Source organism: Oncorhynchus gorbuscha, linkage group LG05 (assembly GCF_021184085.1).
Source record: "Oncorhynchus gorbuscha isolate QuinsamMale2020 ecotype Even-year linkage group LG05, OgorEven_v1.0, whole genome shotgun sequence".
Lineage (NCBI taxonomy): Eukaryota > Metazoa > Chordata > Actinopteri > Salmoniformes > Salmonidae > Oncorhynchus > Oncorhynchus gorbuscha.
In genome coordinates this window covers 75,530,692-75,545,673 of record NC_060177.1, presented here as the reverse complement: position 1 = coordinate 75,545,673, position 14,982 = coordinate 75,530,692, and the positions used below count along the sequence as shown (strand labels likewise).

Genomic DNA, 14,982 nt, shown 5'->3' with positions numbered 1-14,982 from the left:
GTTATGTGACAAAACTGCATATTTGTATTGTCCTCAGCACAAGGTACACCTGTGGAATTATTATGCTGTTTAATCAGCTTTTTGATATGCCACACCTGTCAGGTGGATGGATTATCTTGGCAAAGGATAAATGCTCACTAACATTGTTTGTACCCAACATTTCTGGGATCTTTCAGCTCATGAAATATGGTTACCAACACTTTTGCATGTTGTGTTTATATTTTTGTTCAGTATATACAGTGCCTTCGGAAAATATTCAGACCCCTTGACCTTTTCCACATTTTGATACATTACATCATTATTCTAAAATTGATTAAATACTTTTTCCCCTCATCAATCTACACACAATACCCCATAATGACAAAGCAAAAACAGTTTTTGAAGTTTTTGAAGTTAGTAAATGTGTATATATATATACTTGTTTTTAATGATATCAGATTTACTTAAGTTTTCAGACCCTTTACTCAGTACTTTGTTGAAGCAGCTTTGGCAGTGATTACAGCATTGAGTCTTCTTGGGTATGACACAACAAGCTTGGCACACCTGTATTTGGGGAGTTTCTCCCACTTTTCTCTGCAGATCCTCTCAGCTCTGTCAGGCTGGCAGGCTGGATGGGAGCATTGCGGCACAGGTATTTTCAGGTCTCTCCAGAGATCTTAGATCGGGTTCAAGTCTGGGCTCTGGCTGTATCCGAAGCCACATTGTCTTGGCTGTGTGCTTGGGGTTGTTGTCCTGTTGGAAGGTGAACCTTTGCCCCAGTCTGAGGTCCTGAGCGCTCTAGAGCAGGTTTTCATCAAGGATCTCTCTGTACTTTGGAACGTTCGTTCTTGCCTCGATCCTGACTAGGCTTCCAGTCCTTGCCGCTGAAAAACATCCCCACAGCATGATCCTACCACCATGCTTCACCGTAGGGATGGTGCCAGGTTTCCTCCAGACGTGACCCTTGGCATTCAGGCCATAGGGTTCAATCTTGGTTTCATCAGAGCAGAGAATCTTGTTTCTCATGGTCTGAGAGTCTTTCGGTGCCTTTTGGCAAACTCCAAGCAGGCTGTCATGTGCCTTTTACTGAGGAGTGGCTTCCATCTGACCACTACCATAAAGGCCTGCAGAGATATTTATCCTTCTGGAAGATGGTTTAATCTCCACAGATAAACTCTAGAGCTCTGTCAGAGTGACCATCAGGTTCTTGGTCACCTCCCTGACCAAGGCCCTACTCCACCTATTGCTCAGTTCGGCCGGGGGGCCAGCTCTAGGAAGAGTCTTGGTGGTTCCAAACTTCTTCCATTTAAGAATGATAGAGGTCATTGTGTTCTTGTGGACCTTTAATGCAGCAAAAATGTTTTGGTACCCTTCCCCAGATCTGTGCCTTGACACAATCCTGTATCTGAGTTCTATGTACAATTCCTTCGACCTCATGGCTTGGTTTTTGCTCTGACATTCACTGTCAACTGTGGGATAGTGTTATAAAGACAGGTGTGTGCCTTTCCAAATCATGTCCAATTAATATAATTTACCACAGGTGGACTCCAATCAAGTTGTAGAAACAGCTCAATGATGACCAATGGAAACAGGATACACCTGAGCTCAATTGTGAGTCTCATGGCAAAGGGTCTGAATACATGGAATTTAAATATGGTATCTGTTTTTTACTTGTAATACATTTTCAATAATTTAAAACCAGTTTTGCTTGGTAATTATAGGGTATTGTGTGTAGATTGCTGAGGAAAATGTTTTATTTAATAAAATTTAGAATAAGACTAACATAACAAATTGTGGAAAAAGTCAAAGGGTCTGAATACATTCCGAAGGCACTGTATAAATTCTCTATATAGTGTACTACTTTTGAGGGCCCATAGGGCTCTATGTAGGGAATAGTGTGCCATTGGGTCAGTCACCAGGTTTTTCTTTCTATAATACAATCTTTTAGTAAGTCTGAATCATTCAACCACACAGTTCTCAGATGCGCAGTATGGCTCTGCTTGCTTTTGCCAGACGTTCAATACATGGAATATAAACATTTAATTTATCTTTAATCTAGACATGCAATTCATGTCAAAGCTTTGGGGGGGTTCAGATGAAGAAAAACATGAATGATGGTCTTTTCATGATGTTTCTAACCTTTATTGTGTTTTATCTCCCCTTTTTTCCTTTCTAGAGTCGGAAACATGCCAATAAAGTACGACTGTATTACATGCTACATCCCGTGGATGGAGGCTGCCCAGCTAAGAAACTCAGAACAGACAATGTGAGTACTACACTGGCTCTACACAAGGTGCTAAACACAACCTAAAAGGGTTCTTCGGCTTTCCCCATAGGTGAACCGTTTGAAGAACACTTTTTGGCTCCAGGTAGAACCTTTTGGGGTTCTTTTTGCATAGAGGGTTTTACCTGGAACCCAATGAAAACTACTTCCGGCGCCGACAGAGATGGCCGCCTCGCTTCGCGTTCCTAGGAAACTATGCAGTTTTTTGTTTTTTTACGTGTTATTTCTTACATTAGTACCCCAGGTCATCTTAGGTTTCATTACATACAGTCGAGAAGAACTACTGAATATAAGATCAGCGTCAACTCACCATCAGTACGACCAAGAATATGTTTTCCGCGACGCGGATCCTGTGTTCTGCCTTACAAACAGGACAACGGGATGGATCGCATGCAGCGACCCAAAAAAACGACTCCGAAAAAGAGGGAAACATAGCCGTCTTCTGGTCGGACACGGGCACATCGCGCACCACTCCCTTGCCAATGGGGACAACCGAAGAACCCTTTTGGAAGCCTTTTTTTCTAAGAGTGTAGTAGTGTCCGTTATACATCTCACTATCATGATGATGATTTCAAACTTTTACAATAGTAAGAATTGGATAACAGAGTGGAAGTTTTTGAAAAATGCATGGCCCCATAGATAGGTTCTCAAATCCTCTCTGCCTTCGATGCACTCAATGACAATCAGAGGAGTTTTAAACCTTTTTGTCTTAATGGACATACCTGTTATTGATTCCTACCCCTGTGTCTTGACCTTCTGGCCTCTTGTCAGAGTGATGAATAGATATGTAGTAACACATTTCTGCTTGACTGAACCAACCGACGTCGAAGTGACAATGAACTGAAAGCCACAGGTTGTCAGAGCAGAGCAGCTTTCTGTTAAAAGAGCACATTTAGTCTATATCCCAAATGGCATCCTACCCAGTGGATAGGGTGCCATTATATCCACGTCTTTCAATGAAATTATGTTGAACCAATGTGGAATAGACATTGAATTGATGTCATAGTGGGCTTTGGTCAGAAGTCGTGCACTACTAAGTGAATAGGGTGCAACATGTCTCCCGTGTAAATGGTATTTTGATACCTGCAATTATGTTCTGCCATCAAACACCAGTTGATACATTTTAGTCATTTATCCAGAGCAACTTACAGTAGTGAGTGCATACATTTCATACTTTTTAAAATTATTCTCCATCTTCTTCTGGTCCCCCGTGGGAATCAAACTCACAACCCTGGCTTTGCAAGCACCATGCTCTACCAACTGAGCCACACGAGATATGTGTGGGTTGTGATGCTTGTGCTTAAAGTCTTCCTTCTTGTCTGAGAGGAACTACAGGAGAAATGGGTGGTGGTGATGCGCAATTGGGTTTGTGCTTGCTAGCATCTGTGTGCCTATCTATGCTGACTCAAAGCTTTCACTGAGCCAAGACAAAGAAACAAACAGACAAGCTATTTGCAGGTGTGCTTTCTGTTCTGCATAAAGAGTTGCAGCATTTGTGTCTCATCAGCTTTCTGCACAATCAGTGGCTACGGTATCATACTTCCGTGAAATAAGGCTTTATGTAATATTATCATATCAATGTGCATTTTGACGTTGAGATCCATTGGTGTCATGGGGAGATGGTGGCGGTGAGATCAGGGCCATTGCAGTAGTGTTGGATTGGGAGAGCCTCTCAGTCTCAGGTCTCAACAGTGATTAGTCTGTCTGCCAGCTATCAGTCAAAGAGATCTCCTCCTCTGGACCTGATAAGGACTCCTGTAGGGAAAGAGCTCTATCCCTCTCTCTCCTCCTCCTCTCTTTTGTGTTTGTCTTTCACTCTCTTTCTCCTCCCCTTTCTCCTCCTCTCTGTCCCACCCTCTCTTTCTCTCTTCCTCTGCATTCCTTCCTTCCATCTCTTCTGTCTGTCTGTGTCTCTCTCTCTCAATTCAATTTAAGGGCTTTATTGGCATAGGACACATATGTTTACATTGCCAAACAAGTGAAATAATGAACAGTAAACATCACACTCAAAAGTTCCAAAATAATTAATTACAAATCGTATACAAATAGTACAAATCGTATACAGTGTTGTAACGATGTGCAAATAGTACAAAAGGGAAAATGAATATCAGTTCTATTTGCAACGTGGTTTGTTCTTCACTAGTTGCCATTTTCATGTGGCAACAGGTCACAAATAATGCTGCTGTGATGGCACACTGTGGTATTTCACCCAACAGATATGGGAGTTTATCAAAATTGTGTGTCTGTGTAATCTGAGTGAAACATGTCATCATACATTTGGCAGGAGGTTATGAAGTGCAACTCAGTTTCCACCTCATTTTGTGGGCAGTGTGCGCATAGCCCGTCTTATTTGAGAGACAGGTCTGCCTTTCTCAATAGCAAGGCTATGCTCACAGAGTCTGTACATGGTCAAAGCTTTCTTTACTTTTGGGTCAGGTATTCTGCCACTGTGTACTGTATGTTTTGGGCCAAATAGCATTCTAGTTTTATCAGGTTTTTTGGTGAATTCTTTCCAATGTGTCAAGTAATATTTTTGTAGTTTTCTCGGGATTTGTTTGGGTCTAATTGTGTTGCTGTCCCGGGGCTCTGTGGGGACTGTTTGTGAACAGAGCCCCAGGATCAACTTACTTAGAGGAGTCTTCTCCAGGTTCATCTCTCTAATTTGGGAAACTGTGGTAGAGGGTCTATTTTTTTATTTAACTTTTATTTAACTAGGCAAGTTGGTTAAGAACAAATTCTTATTTACAATGATGGCTAGGAACAGTGGGTTAACTGCCTTGTTCAGGGGCAGAACGACAGATTTTTACCTTGTCGGCTCGGGGATTTGATCTAGCAACCTTTTGGTTACTGGTCCAATGCTTTAACCACTAGGCTACTTGCCACCCCAGGTGGCTAAAAATATATTAGTTATCCCACTTTGAGTCCTATATTTTTAGCTACAGTTCTATACTATAAGATAACTGTATTGTCCATTTAATCTATTTGAGATGGCTTGTTGATCCAGCTTCAATGCTTTAGGTAAAAACATGTCCTATGTTCAGTGGTTTTGAGCAATAACGTTGCTGTTGGATTTCTCACATATCGAGGTCTCTTTGATGACTACGAGTTTACATAAATATCAAAACACCCAAGAGAGAGAGAGAGAGATAAAAAAAATACACCATGCAGACCAGTAAAATGTATTACTGTATTACCCACTGTAGCGTGCATGCAATCCTCGATAGGGGGATTAGTAGTTATTCATTTCCCTACATGAACAAAATAAGCAGCCTCCAAAAATGGCATCCAGGGGAATAGGTTGCTGAAGGTAGCTGAGGCAAATATTTGTTTTCTACGGCTCTATTTTACCTTTTCAGCTGCTTTCAAGATCAAAGCTCCCATGCTGTTGTGTATTGTGGATCGACGGCCTCTGTAATCAGTGTATTCTCTGTGCTATCATGCTCTGTTATCAGTGAACGCTGTGCTCTCATGCTCTGTTATCAGTGAACGCTGTGCTCTCATGCTCTGTTATCAGTGAACGCTGTGCTCTCATGCTCTGTGTTATCAGTGAATGCTGTGCTCTCATGCTCTGTGTTATCAGTGAACGCTGTGCTCTCATGCTCTGTGTTATCAGTGAACGCTGTGCTCTCATGCTCTGTGTTATCAGTGAACGCTGTGCTCTCATGCTCTGTGTTATCAGTGAACACTGTGCTCTCATGCTCTGTGTTATCAGTGAACGCTGTGCTCTCATGCTCTGTGTTATCAGTGAACGCTGTGCTCTCATGATCTGTGTCTTTGCTGCTGCATCACTGAGCAACACACCAGACCGGGAATCTGCATTGGTCCACCTTTCATAGCTAAGGTTAATGTTCTGTGTCGTCCAGTGTAGTTAAGGCTGGGATTTTGGCTGGATTTGTATTGTCTAAAATATTTTTAACCGTATAATTGCTTGAATCAAAGCTTTAATGAAATCAGAACCGTGAAGAAGAGGTACAGTACCAGTCAAAGGTTTGGACACACCTACTTATTCTTTATTTGTACTATTTTCTACATTGTAGAATAATACTGAAGATATCAAAACTATAAAATAGCAAGACAGCAGCATACCACCCTGCATCCCACTGCTGGCTTGCTTGTGAAGCTAAGCAGGGTTGGTCCTGGTCAGTCCCTGGATGGGAGATCAGATGCTCCTAGAAGTGGTGTTGGAGGGCCAGTAGGATGCACCCTTTCCTCTGGTCTAAAGTCGGAAAAAAAATATCCCAATTCCCTAGGGCAGTGATTGTGGACATTGCCATGTGTAGGGTGCGTCTTTCGGATGGGACGTTAAACAGGTGTCTTGTCTCTCTGTGCTCACTAAAGATCCCATAGCACTTATTGTACTTATCGTAAGAGTAGGGGTGTTAACCCAGTGCAACCCTGTGCAACCCTAAATTCCCAATCTGGCCTTTATGCCACCTAATCTTCCCCAGTTTACAGTTGGCTCATTCATCTAATCTCCCCTGTAACTATTCACCAGGTTGTTAATGAGAATGTGTTCTCAGTTAACTTGCCTGGTAAAACAAGGGTTAAATAAAAATATTCCAAAAATATGGTATCATGTAGCAACCAAAAAAGTGTTAAACATATCAATATATTTGAGATTATTCAAAATAGCCCCCCTTTGCCTTGATGACAGCGTTGTGGCATTCTCTAAACCAGCTTCACTTGGAATACTTTTCCAACAGTCTTGAAGGAGTTCCCACATATACTGAGCACTTGTTGGCTGCTTTTCCTTCACTCTGCGGTCCAATTCATCCCAAACCATCTCAATTGGGTTGAGGTCAGGTGATTGCGGAGGTACTCCATCATTCTCCTTCTTGGTCAAATAGCCCTTACACAGCCTGGATTCGGTCATTGTCCTGTTGAAAAACTAAATGATAGTCTCACTAAGCTCAAACCAAATGGGATGTCGTATCTCTGCAGAATGCTGTGGTAGCCTTGCTGGTTAAGTGTGCCTTGAATTCTAAATAAATACAGACAGTTTCACCAGCAAAGCCCCCCACACATCACACCTCCTCCTCCATGCTCACCTACTCGGTATCTCACAAAGACACAGCGGTTGGAACCAAAAATCACACATTTGGACTCATCAGACCAACGGACAGATTTCCACCAGTCTAATGTCCATTGCTCGTGTTTCTTGGCTCAAGCAAGTCTCTTATTATTATTGGTTACCTTTAGTAGTGGTTTCTTTGCAGCAATTTGACCACGAAGGCCTGATTTATGCAGTCTCCCTGTGGCGGTCCTCATGAGAGCCAGTTTCATCATAGCGCTTGGTTTTTGCAACTGCACTTGAAGAAACTTTCAAAGTTCTTGAAATTCTCCGCATTGACTGACCTTCATGACTTAAAGTAATGATGGACTGTCATTTCTCTTTGCTTATTTGAGCTTTTCTTGCCATAATATGGACTTGGTCTTTTACTAAATAGGGCTATATTCTGTATACCATCCCTACCTTTTCACAGCACAACTGATTGGCTCAAACCCATTAACCACTTAGAAATGTACGTTCATCAATAATTTCAAAGCTCATTACATTAAATTACACATCATTTAAAAGCCCATATCGTAGAGAGTGTTACAAATTGGACTATATTTAGTAACTTACTTTGAAGAGATGGTGATTGTGTCTCAATAGTTGTTTGTCTAAATTCGCTGTACTTGAAAGTCAAACTCTTCCCACACGCCAACAAAAACATTCTTAGCTTCAGAAGCATCTGCATTCACCAGATATTGTGTGGTTATCCTTAGATTTATTCTCCCGACTTGCCCAGAGGGATACGCTGACATGTTGTACATTTTGCATTTGATGTACATCTTTAGTATTCTACAGATAGAAAGTCCTGGAGTGACTCAACAAAGTGAAACCAAAGTATTTAGGCTGACCTCATCCAGTGGTCATATTTTTCTTTGCCGCAACATGTGCATATATGCATAAAATATTTTGGATTGTTTTATACAGAAGGTCTTATATTTGCGTCTACTTTCCACTGGTAAAAAAAAGTTGATTGTGATATGATTAAGTTGAAAAAAAAGTACCTTATGAGAGTGTGGTACCTGGCCTTAATCTTAACTGGAGTGCTGTCCACAGACACTATGGATGCATCCCAAATGAAACCATATTTCCTACTGGATTACTATTGACGAGCCATATGGGCCTGAATAGGATGCCATTTGGGACGCAGGCCATGACAGCCAGTTCACTACATTGCTCTAACAAGCTTACATGCTCAGTCTGCAGCCAATCCACTCACAGACAATATAAGGTAGCAAATCAGAGAAGAGAACAGAACAGAACAGAAGACCGTCATAGCCATGTCCATCTGCTACTGTGCTGGATCAGCCTAGTGGCATTCGTTACTAATAGGTACATGGCCCCCGAAGGACAGTTAAAATGTCATCCTTAGCTCCGGGCCCTGTAACTCAATGCAGAAGCCATTAAAGAGGATACAATTAGCGACAGGGGGAGACTTTTGGGCTGATTGAATATCTCATCAGAGCTCCACTCCTATTTAATTAGTGGTGTTTAAATCAACCCTTCATGGGCAGTAACAGGATAGAGTTCCAGAGGAGGAGAGGAGAGGGATCCAGTTTCAGCAGTGGGAGAGAGTGAAGTTAACCAGACAGACAGAGAACCCAAAAATTACCTGTACAGTATTCTCTCTCTCCCCTCATTCTATCTTTCTTAATCCCCCTCTTTTCTCTCTCTCCTCTTTCTATCTTTCTTACTCCCCCTCTTTTCTCACTCTCTCTCTCCCCTCGTTCTATCTTTCTTACTCGCCCTCTTTTCTCCCTCTCTCTCCCCTCTTTCTATCTTTCTTACTCCCCCTCTTTTCTCACTCCCCCTCTTTCTATCTCCCCCTATTTCTATCTCTCTTCCTTCCCCCCTCTCCCTCTCTGCTGCATGATAAATAAATAATATAATAATAGGATATAATTATCCTAGAGCCAGATAACCCAAATCTGCTTAGTTCCTTTCTGCTGTACAGTAGGCTAGCTCCTCTCTCTCTCCTCTCCAGTGCATCTGCTCAGTTCCTTTCTGCTGTACAGTAGGCTAGCTCCTCTCTCTCTCCTCTCCAGTACATCTGCTCAGTTCCTTTCTGCTGTTCAGTAGGCTAGCTCCTCTCTCTCTCCTCTCCAGTGCATCTGCTCAGTTCCTTTCTGCTGTACAGTAGGCTAGCTCCTCTCTCTCTCTCCTCTCCAGTGCATCTGCTCAGTTCCTTTCTGCTGTACAGTAGGCTGCTCAGTGCATCTGCTCAGTTCCTTTCTGCTGTACAGTAGGCTAGCTCCTCTCTCTCTCTCTCTCTCCAGTGCATCTGCTCAGTTCCTTTCTGCTGTACAGTAGGCTAGCTCCTCTCTCTCTCCTCTCCAGTGCATCTGCTCAGTTCCTTTCTGCTGTACAGTGGGCTAGCTCCTCTCTCTCTCCTCTCCAGTGCATCTGCTCAGTTCCTTTCTGCTGTACAGTAGGCTAGCTCCTCTCTCTCTCTCCTCCTCTCCAGTGCATCTGCTCAGTTCCTTTCTGCTGTACAGTAGGCTAGCTCCTCTCTCTCTCTCCTCTCCAGTGCATCTGCTCAGTTCCTTTCTGCTGTACAGTAGGCTAGCTCCTCTCTCTCTCCTCTCCAGTGCATCTGCTCAGTTCCTTTCTGCTGTACAGTAGGCTAGCTCCTCTCTCTCTCTCTCTCCTCTCCAGTGCATCTGCTCAGTTCCTTTCTGCTGTACAGTAGGCTAGCTCCTCTCTCTCTCTCTCCAGTGCATCTGCTCAGTTCCTTTCTGCTGTACAGTGGGCTAGCTCCTCTCTCTCTCCTCTCCAGTGCATCTGCTCAGTTCCTTTCTGCTGTACAGTAGGCTAGCTCCTCTCTCTCTCTCTCTGCATCTCTCAGTGCATCTGCTCAGTTCCTTTCTGCTGTACAGTAGGCTAGCTCCTCTCTCTCTCTCTCCTCTCCAGTGCATCTGCTCAGTTCCTTTCTGCTGTACAGTAGGCTAGCTCCTCTCTCTCTCCTCTCCAGTGCATCTGCTCAGTTCCTTTCTGCTGTACAGTAGGCTAGCTCCTCTCTCTCTCCTCTCCAGTGCATCTGCTCAGTTCCTTTCTGCTGTACAGTAGGCTAGCTCCTCTCTCTCTCCTCTCCAGTGCATCTGCTCAGTTCCTTTCTGCTGTACAGTGGGCTAGCTCCTCTCTCTCTCTCTCCAGTGCATCTGCTCAGTTCCTTTCTGCTGTACAGTAGGCTAGCTCCTCTCTCTCTCTCTCTCCAGTGCATCTGCTCAGTTCCTTTCTGCTGTACAGTAGGCTAGCTCCTCTCTCTCTCCTCTCCAGTGCATCTGCTCAGTTCCTTTCTGCTGTACAGTGGGCTAGCTCCTCTCTCTCTCCTCTCCAGTGCATCTGCTAGTTCCTTTCTGCTGTACAGTAGGCTAGCTCCTCTCTCTCTCCTCTCCAGTGCATCTGCTCAGTTCCTTTCTGCTGTACAGTAGGCTAGCTCCTCTCTCTCTCCTCTCCAGTGCATATGCTCAGTTCCTTTCTGCTGTACAGTAGGCTAGCTCCTCTCTCTCTCCTCTCCAGTGCATCTGCTCAGTTCCTTTCTGCTGTACAGTAGGCTAGATCCTCTCTCTCTCTCCTCTCCAGTGCATCTGCTCAGTTCCTTTCTGCTGTACAGTAGGCTAGCTCCTCTCTCTCCTCTCCAGTGCATCTGCTCAGTTCCTTTCTGCTGTACAGTGGGCTAGCTCCTCTCTCTCTCCTCTCCAGTGCATCTGCTCAGTTCCTTTCTGCTGTACAGTAGGCTAGCTCCTCTCGCTCCTCTCCAGTGCATCTGCTCAGTTCCTTTCTGCTGTACAGTAGGCTAGCTCCTCTCTCTCTCTCTCCTCTCCAGTGCATCTGCTCAGTTCCTTTCTGCTGTACAGTAGGCTAGCTCCTCTCTCTCTCCTCTCCAGTGCATCTGCTCAGTTCCTTTCTGCTGTACAGTAGGCTAGCTCCTCTCTCTCTCTCTCCTCTCCAGTGCATCTGCTCAGTTCCTTTCTGCTGTACAGTGGGCTAGCTCCTCTCTCTCTCCTCTCCAGTGCATCTGCTCAGTTCCTTTCTGCTGTACAGTAGGCTAGCTCCTCTCTCTCTCCTCTCCAGTGCATCTGCTCAGTTCCTTTCTGCTGTACAGTAGGCTAGCTCCTCTCTCTCTCCTCTCCAGTGCATCTGCTCAGTTCCTTTCTGCTGTACAGTGGGCTAGCTCCTCTCTCTCTCCTCTCCAGTGCATCTGCTCAGTTCCTTTCTGCTGTACAGTAGGCTAGCTCCTCTCTCTCTCCTCTCCAGTGCATCTGCTCAGTTCCTTTCTGCTGTACAGTAGGCTAGCTCCTCTCTCTCTCCTCTCCAGTGCATCTGCTCAGTTCCTTTCTGCTGTACAGTAGGCTAGCTCCTCTCTCTCTCTCTCCTCTCCAGTGCATCTGCTCAGTTCCTTTCTGCTGTACAGTAGGCTAGCTCCTCTCTCTCTCCTCTCCAGTGCAGCTGCTCAGTTCCTTTCTGCTGTACAGTAGGCTAGCTCCTCTCTCTCTCCTCTCCAGTGCATCTGCTCAGTTCCTTTCTGCTGTACAGTGGGCTAGCTCCTCTCTCTCTCCTCTCCAGTGCATCTGCTCAGTTCCTTTCTGCTGTACAGTAGGCTAGCTCCTCTCTCTCTCTCTCCTCTCCAGTGCATCTGCTCAGTTCCTTTCTGCTGTACAGTAGGCTAGCTCCTCTCTCTCTCCTCTCCAGTGCATTTGCTCAGTTGCTTTCTGCTGTACAGTGGGCTAGCTCCTCTCTCTCTCCTCTCCAGTGCATCTGCTCAGTTCCTTTCTGCTGTACAGTAGGCTAGCTCCTCTCTCTCTCTCTCTCCTCTCCAGTGCATCTGCTCAGTTCCTTTCTGCTGTACAGTAGGCTAGCTCCTCTCTCTCTCTCCTCTCCAGTGCATCTGCTCAGTTCCTTTCTGCTGTACAGTAGGCTAGCTCCTCTCTCTCTCCTCTCCAGTGCATCTGCTCAGTTCCTTTCTGCTGTACAGTAGGCTGGCTCCTCTCTCTCTCCTCTCCAGTGCATCTGCTCAGTTCCTTTCTGCTGTACAGTAGGCTAGCTCCTCTCTCTCTCCTCTCCAGTGCATCTGCTCAGTTCCTTTCTGCTGTACAGTAGGCTAGCTCCTCTCTCTCTCCTCCCCAGTGCATCTGCTCAGTTCCTTTCTGCTGTACAGTAGGCTAGCTCCTCTCTCTCTCTCTCCTCTCCAGTGCATCTGCTCAGTTCCTTTCTGCTGTACAGTAGGCTAGCTCCTCTCTCTCTCTCTCCTCTCCAGTGCATCTGCTCAGTTACTTTCTGCTGTACAGTAGGCTAGCTCCTCTCTCTCTCCTCTCCAGTGCATCTGCTCAGTTCCTTTCTGCTGTACAGTAGGCTAGCTCCTCTCTCTCTCCTCTCCAGTGCATCTGCTCAGTTCCTTTCTGCTGTACAGTGGGCTAGCTCCTCTCTCTCTCATCTCCAGTGCATCTGCTCAGTTCCTTTCTGCTGTACAGTAGGCTAGCTCCTCTCTCTCTCTCTCCTCTCCAGTGCATCTGCTCAGTTCCTTTCTGCTGTACAGTAGGCTAGCTTCTCTCTCTCTCCTCTCCAGTGCATCTGCTCAGTTCCTTTCTGCTGTACAGTGGGCTAGCTCCTCTCTCTCTCCTCTCCAGTGCATCTGCTCAGTTCCTTTCTGCTGTACAGTAGGCTAGCTCCTCTCTCTCTCTCTCCTCTCCAGTGCATCTGCTCAGTTCCTTTCTGCTGTACAGTAGGCTAGCTCCTCTCTCTCTCTCCTCTCCAGTGCATCTGCTCAGTTCCTTTCTGCTGTACATTGGGCTAGCTCCTCTCTCTCTCCTCTCCAGTGCATCTGCTCAGTTCCTTTCTGCTGTACAGTAGGCTAGCTCCTCTCTCTCTCTCTCCCAGTGCATCTGCTCAGTTCCTTTCTGCTGTACAGTAGGCTAGCTCCTCTCTCTCTCTCTCCAGTGCATCTGCTCAGTTCCTTTCTGCTGTACAGTAGGCTAGCTCCTCTCTCTCTCTCCTCTCCAGTGCATCTGCTCAGTTCCTTTCTGCTGTACAGTAGGCTAGCTCCTCTCTCTCTCTCTCCTCTCCAGTGCATCTGCTAAGTTCCTTTCTGCTGTACAGTAGGCTAGCTCCTCTCTCTCTCCTCTCCAGTGCATCTGCTCAGTTCCTTTCTGCTGTACAGTAGGATAGCTCCTCTCTCTCTCCTCTCCAGTGCATCTGCTCAGTTCCTTTCTGCTGTACAGTAGGCTAGCTCCTCTCTCTCTCCTCTCCAGTGCAGCTGCTCAGTTCCTTTCTGCTGTACAGTAGGCTAGCTCCTCTCTCTCTCCTCTCCAGTGCATCTGCTCAGTTCCTTTCTGCTGTACAGTGGGCTAGCTCCTCTCTCTCTCCTCTCCAGTGCATCTGCTCAGTTCCTTTCTGCTGTACAGTAGGCTAGCTCCTCTCTCTCTCTCTCCTCTCCAGTGCATCTGCTCAGTTCCTTTCTGCTGTACAGTAGGCTAGCTCCTCTCTCTCTCCTCTCCAGTGCATTTGCTCAGTTCCTTTCTGCTGTACAGTGGGCTAGCTCCTCTCTCTCTCCTCTCCAGTGCATCTGCTCAGTTTCTTTCTGCTGTACAGTAGGCTAGCTCCTCTCTCTCTCTCTCCTCTCCAGTGCATCTGCTCAGTTCCTTTCTGCTGTACAGTAGGCTAGCTCCTCTCTCTCTCTCCTCTCCAGTGCATCTGCTCAGTTCCTTTCTGCTGTACAGTAGGCTAGCTCCTCTCTCTCTCCTCTCCAGTGCATCTGCTCAGTTCCTTTCTGCTGTACAGTAGGCTGGCTCCTCTCTCTCTCCTCTCCAGTGCATCTGCTCAGTTCCTTTCTGCTGTACAGTAGGCTAGCTCCTCTCTCTCTCCTCTCCAGTGCATCTGCTCAGTTCCTTTCTGCTGTACAGTAGGCTAGCTCCTCTCTCTCTCCTCCCCAGTGCATCTGCTCAGTTCCTTTCTGCTGTACAGTAGGCTAGCTCCTCTCTCTCTCTCTCCTCTCCAGTGCATCTGCTCAGTTCCTTTCTGCTGTACAGTAGGCTAGCTCCTCTCTCTCTCTCTCCTCTCCAGTGCATCTGCTCAGTTCCTTTCTGCTGTACAGTAGGCTAGCTCCTCTCTCTCTCCTCTCCAGTGCATCTGCTCAGTTCCTTTCTGCTGTACAGTAGGCTAGCTCCTCTCTCTCTCCTCTCCAGTGCATCTGCTCAGTTCCTTTCTGCTGTACAGTGGGCTAGCTCCTCTCTCTCTCATCTCCAGTGCATCTGCTCAGTTCCTTTCTGCTGTACAGTAGGCTAGCTCCTCTCTCTCTCTCTCCTCTCCAGTGCATCTGCTCAGTTCCTTTCTGCTGTACAGTAGGCTAGCTTCTCTCTCTCTCCTCTCCAGTGCATCTGCTCAGTTCCTTTCTGCTGTACAGTGGGCTAGCTCCTCTCTCTCTCCTCTCCAGTGCATCTGCTCAGTTCCTTTCTGCTGTACAGTAGGCTAGCTCCTCTCTCTCTCTCTCCTCTCCAGTGCATCTGCTCAGTTCCTTTCTGCTGTACAGTAGGCTAGCTCCTCTCTCTCTCTCTCCTCTCCAGTGCATCTGCTCAGTTCCTTTCTGCTGTACAGTAGGCTAGCTCCTCTCTCTCTCCTCTCCAGTGCATCTGCTCAGTTCCTTTCTGCTGTACATTGGGCTAGCTCCTCT

At 45.9% G+C, this 14,982-nt stretch overlaps 1 protein-coding gene across 1 annotated transcript in view; it reads left to right on the top strand.

The window, feature by feature from the left end:
- The window catches only part of LOC124035256 (zinc finger matrin-type protein 4-like), a 210,957-nt gene that overhangs the window by 74,173 nt on the left and 121,802 nt on the right, over positions 1-14,982 (top strand). The window contains exon 3 of the mRNA XM_046348701.1: positions 2,156-2,245. Coding sequence (XP_046204657.1) covers positions 2,156-2,245 — 90 coding nt within the window. The remainder of the gene's footprint in view (positions 1-2,155; positions 2,246-14,982) is intronic.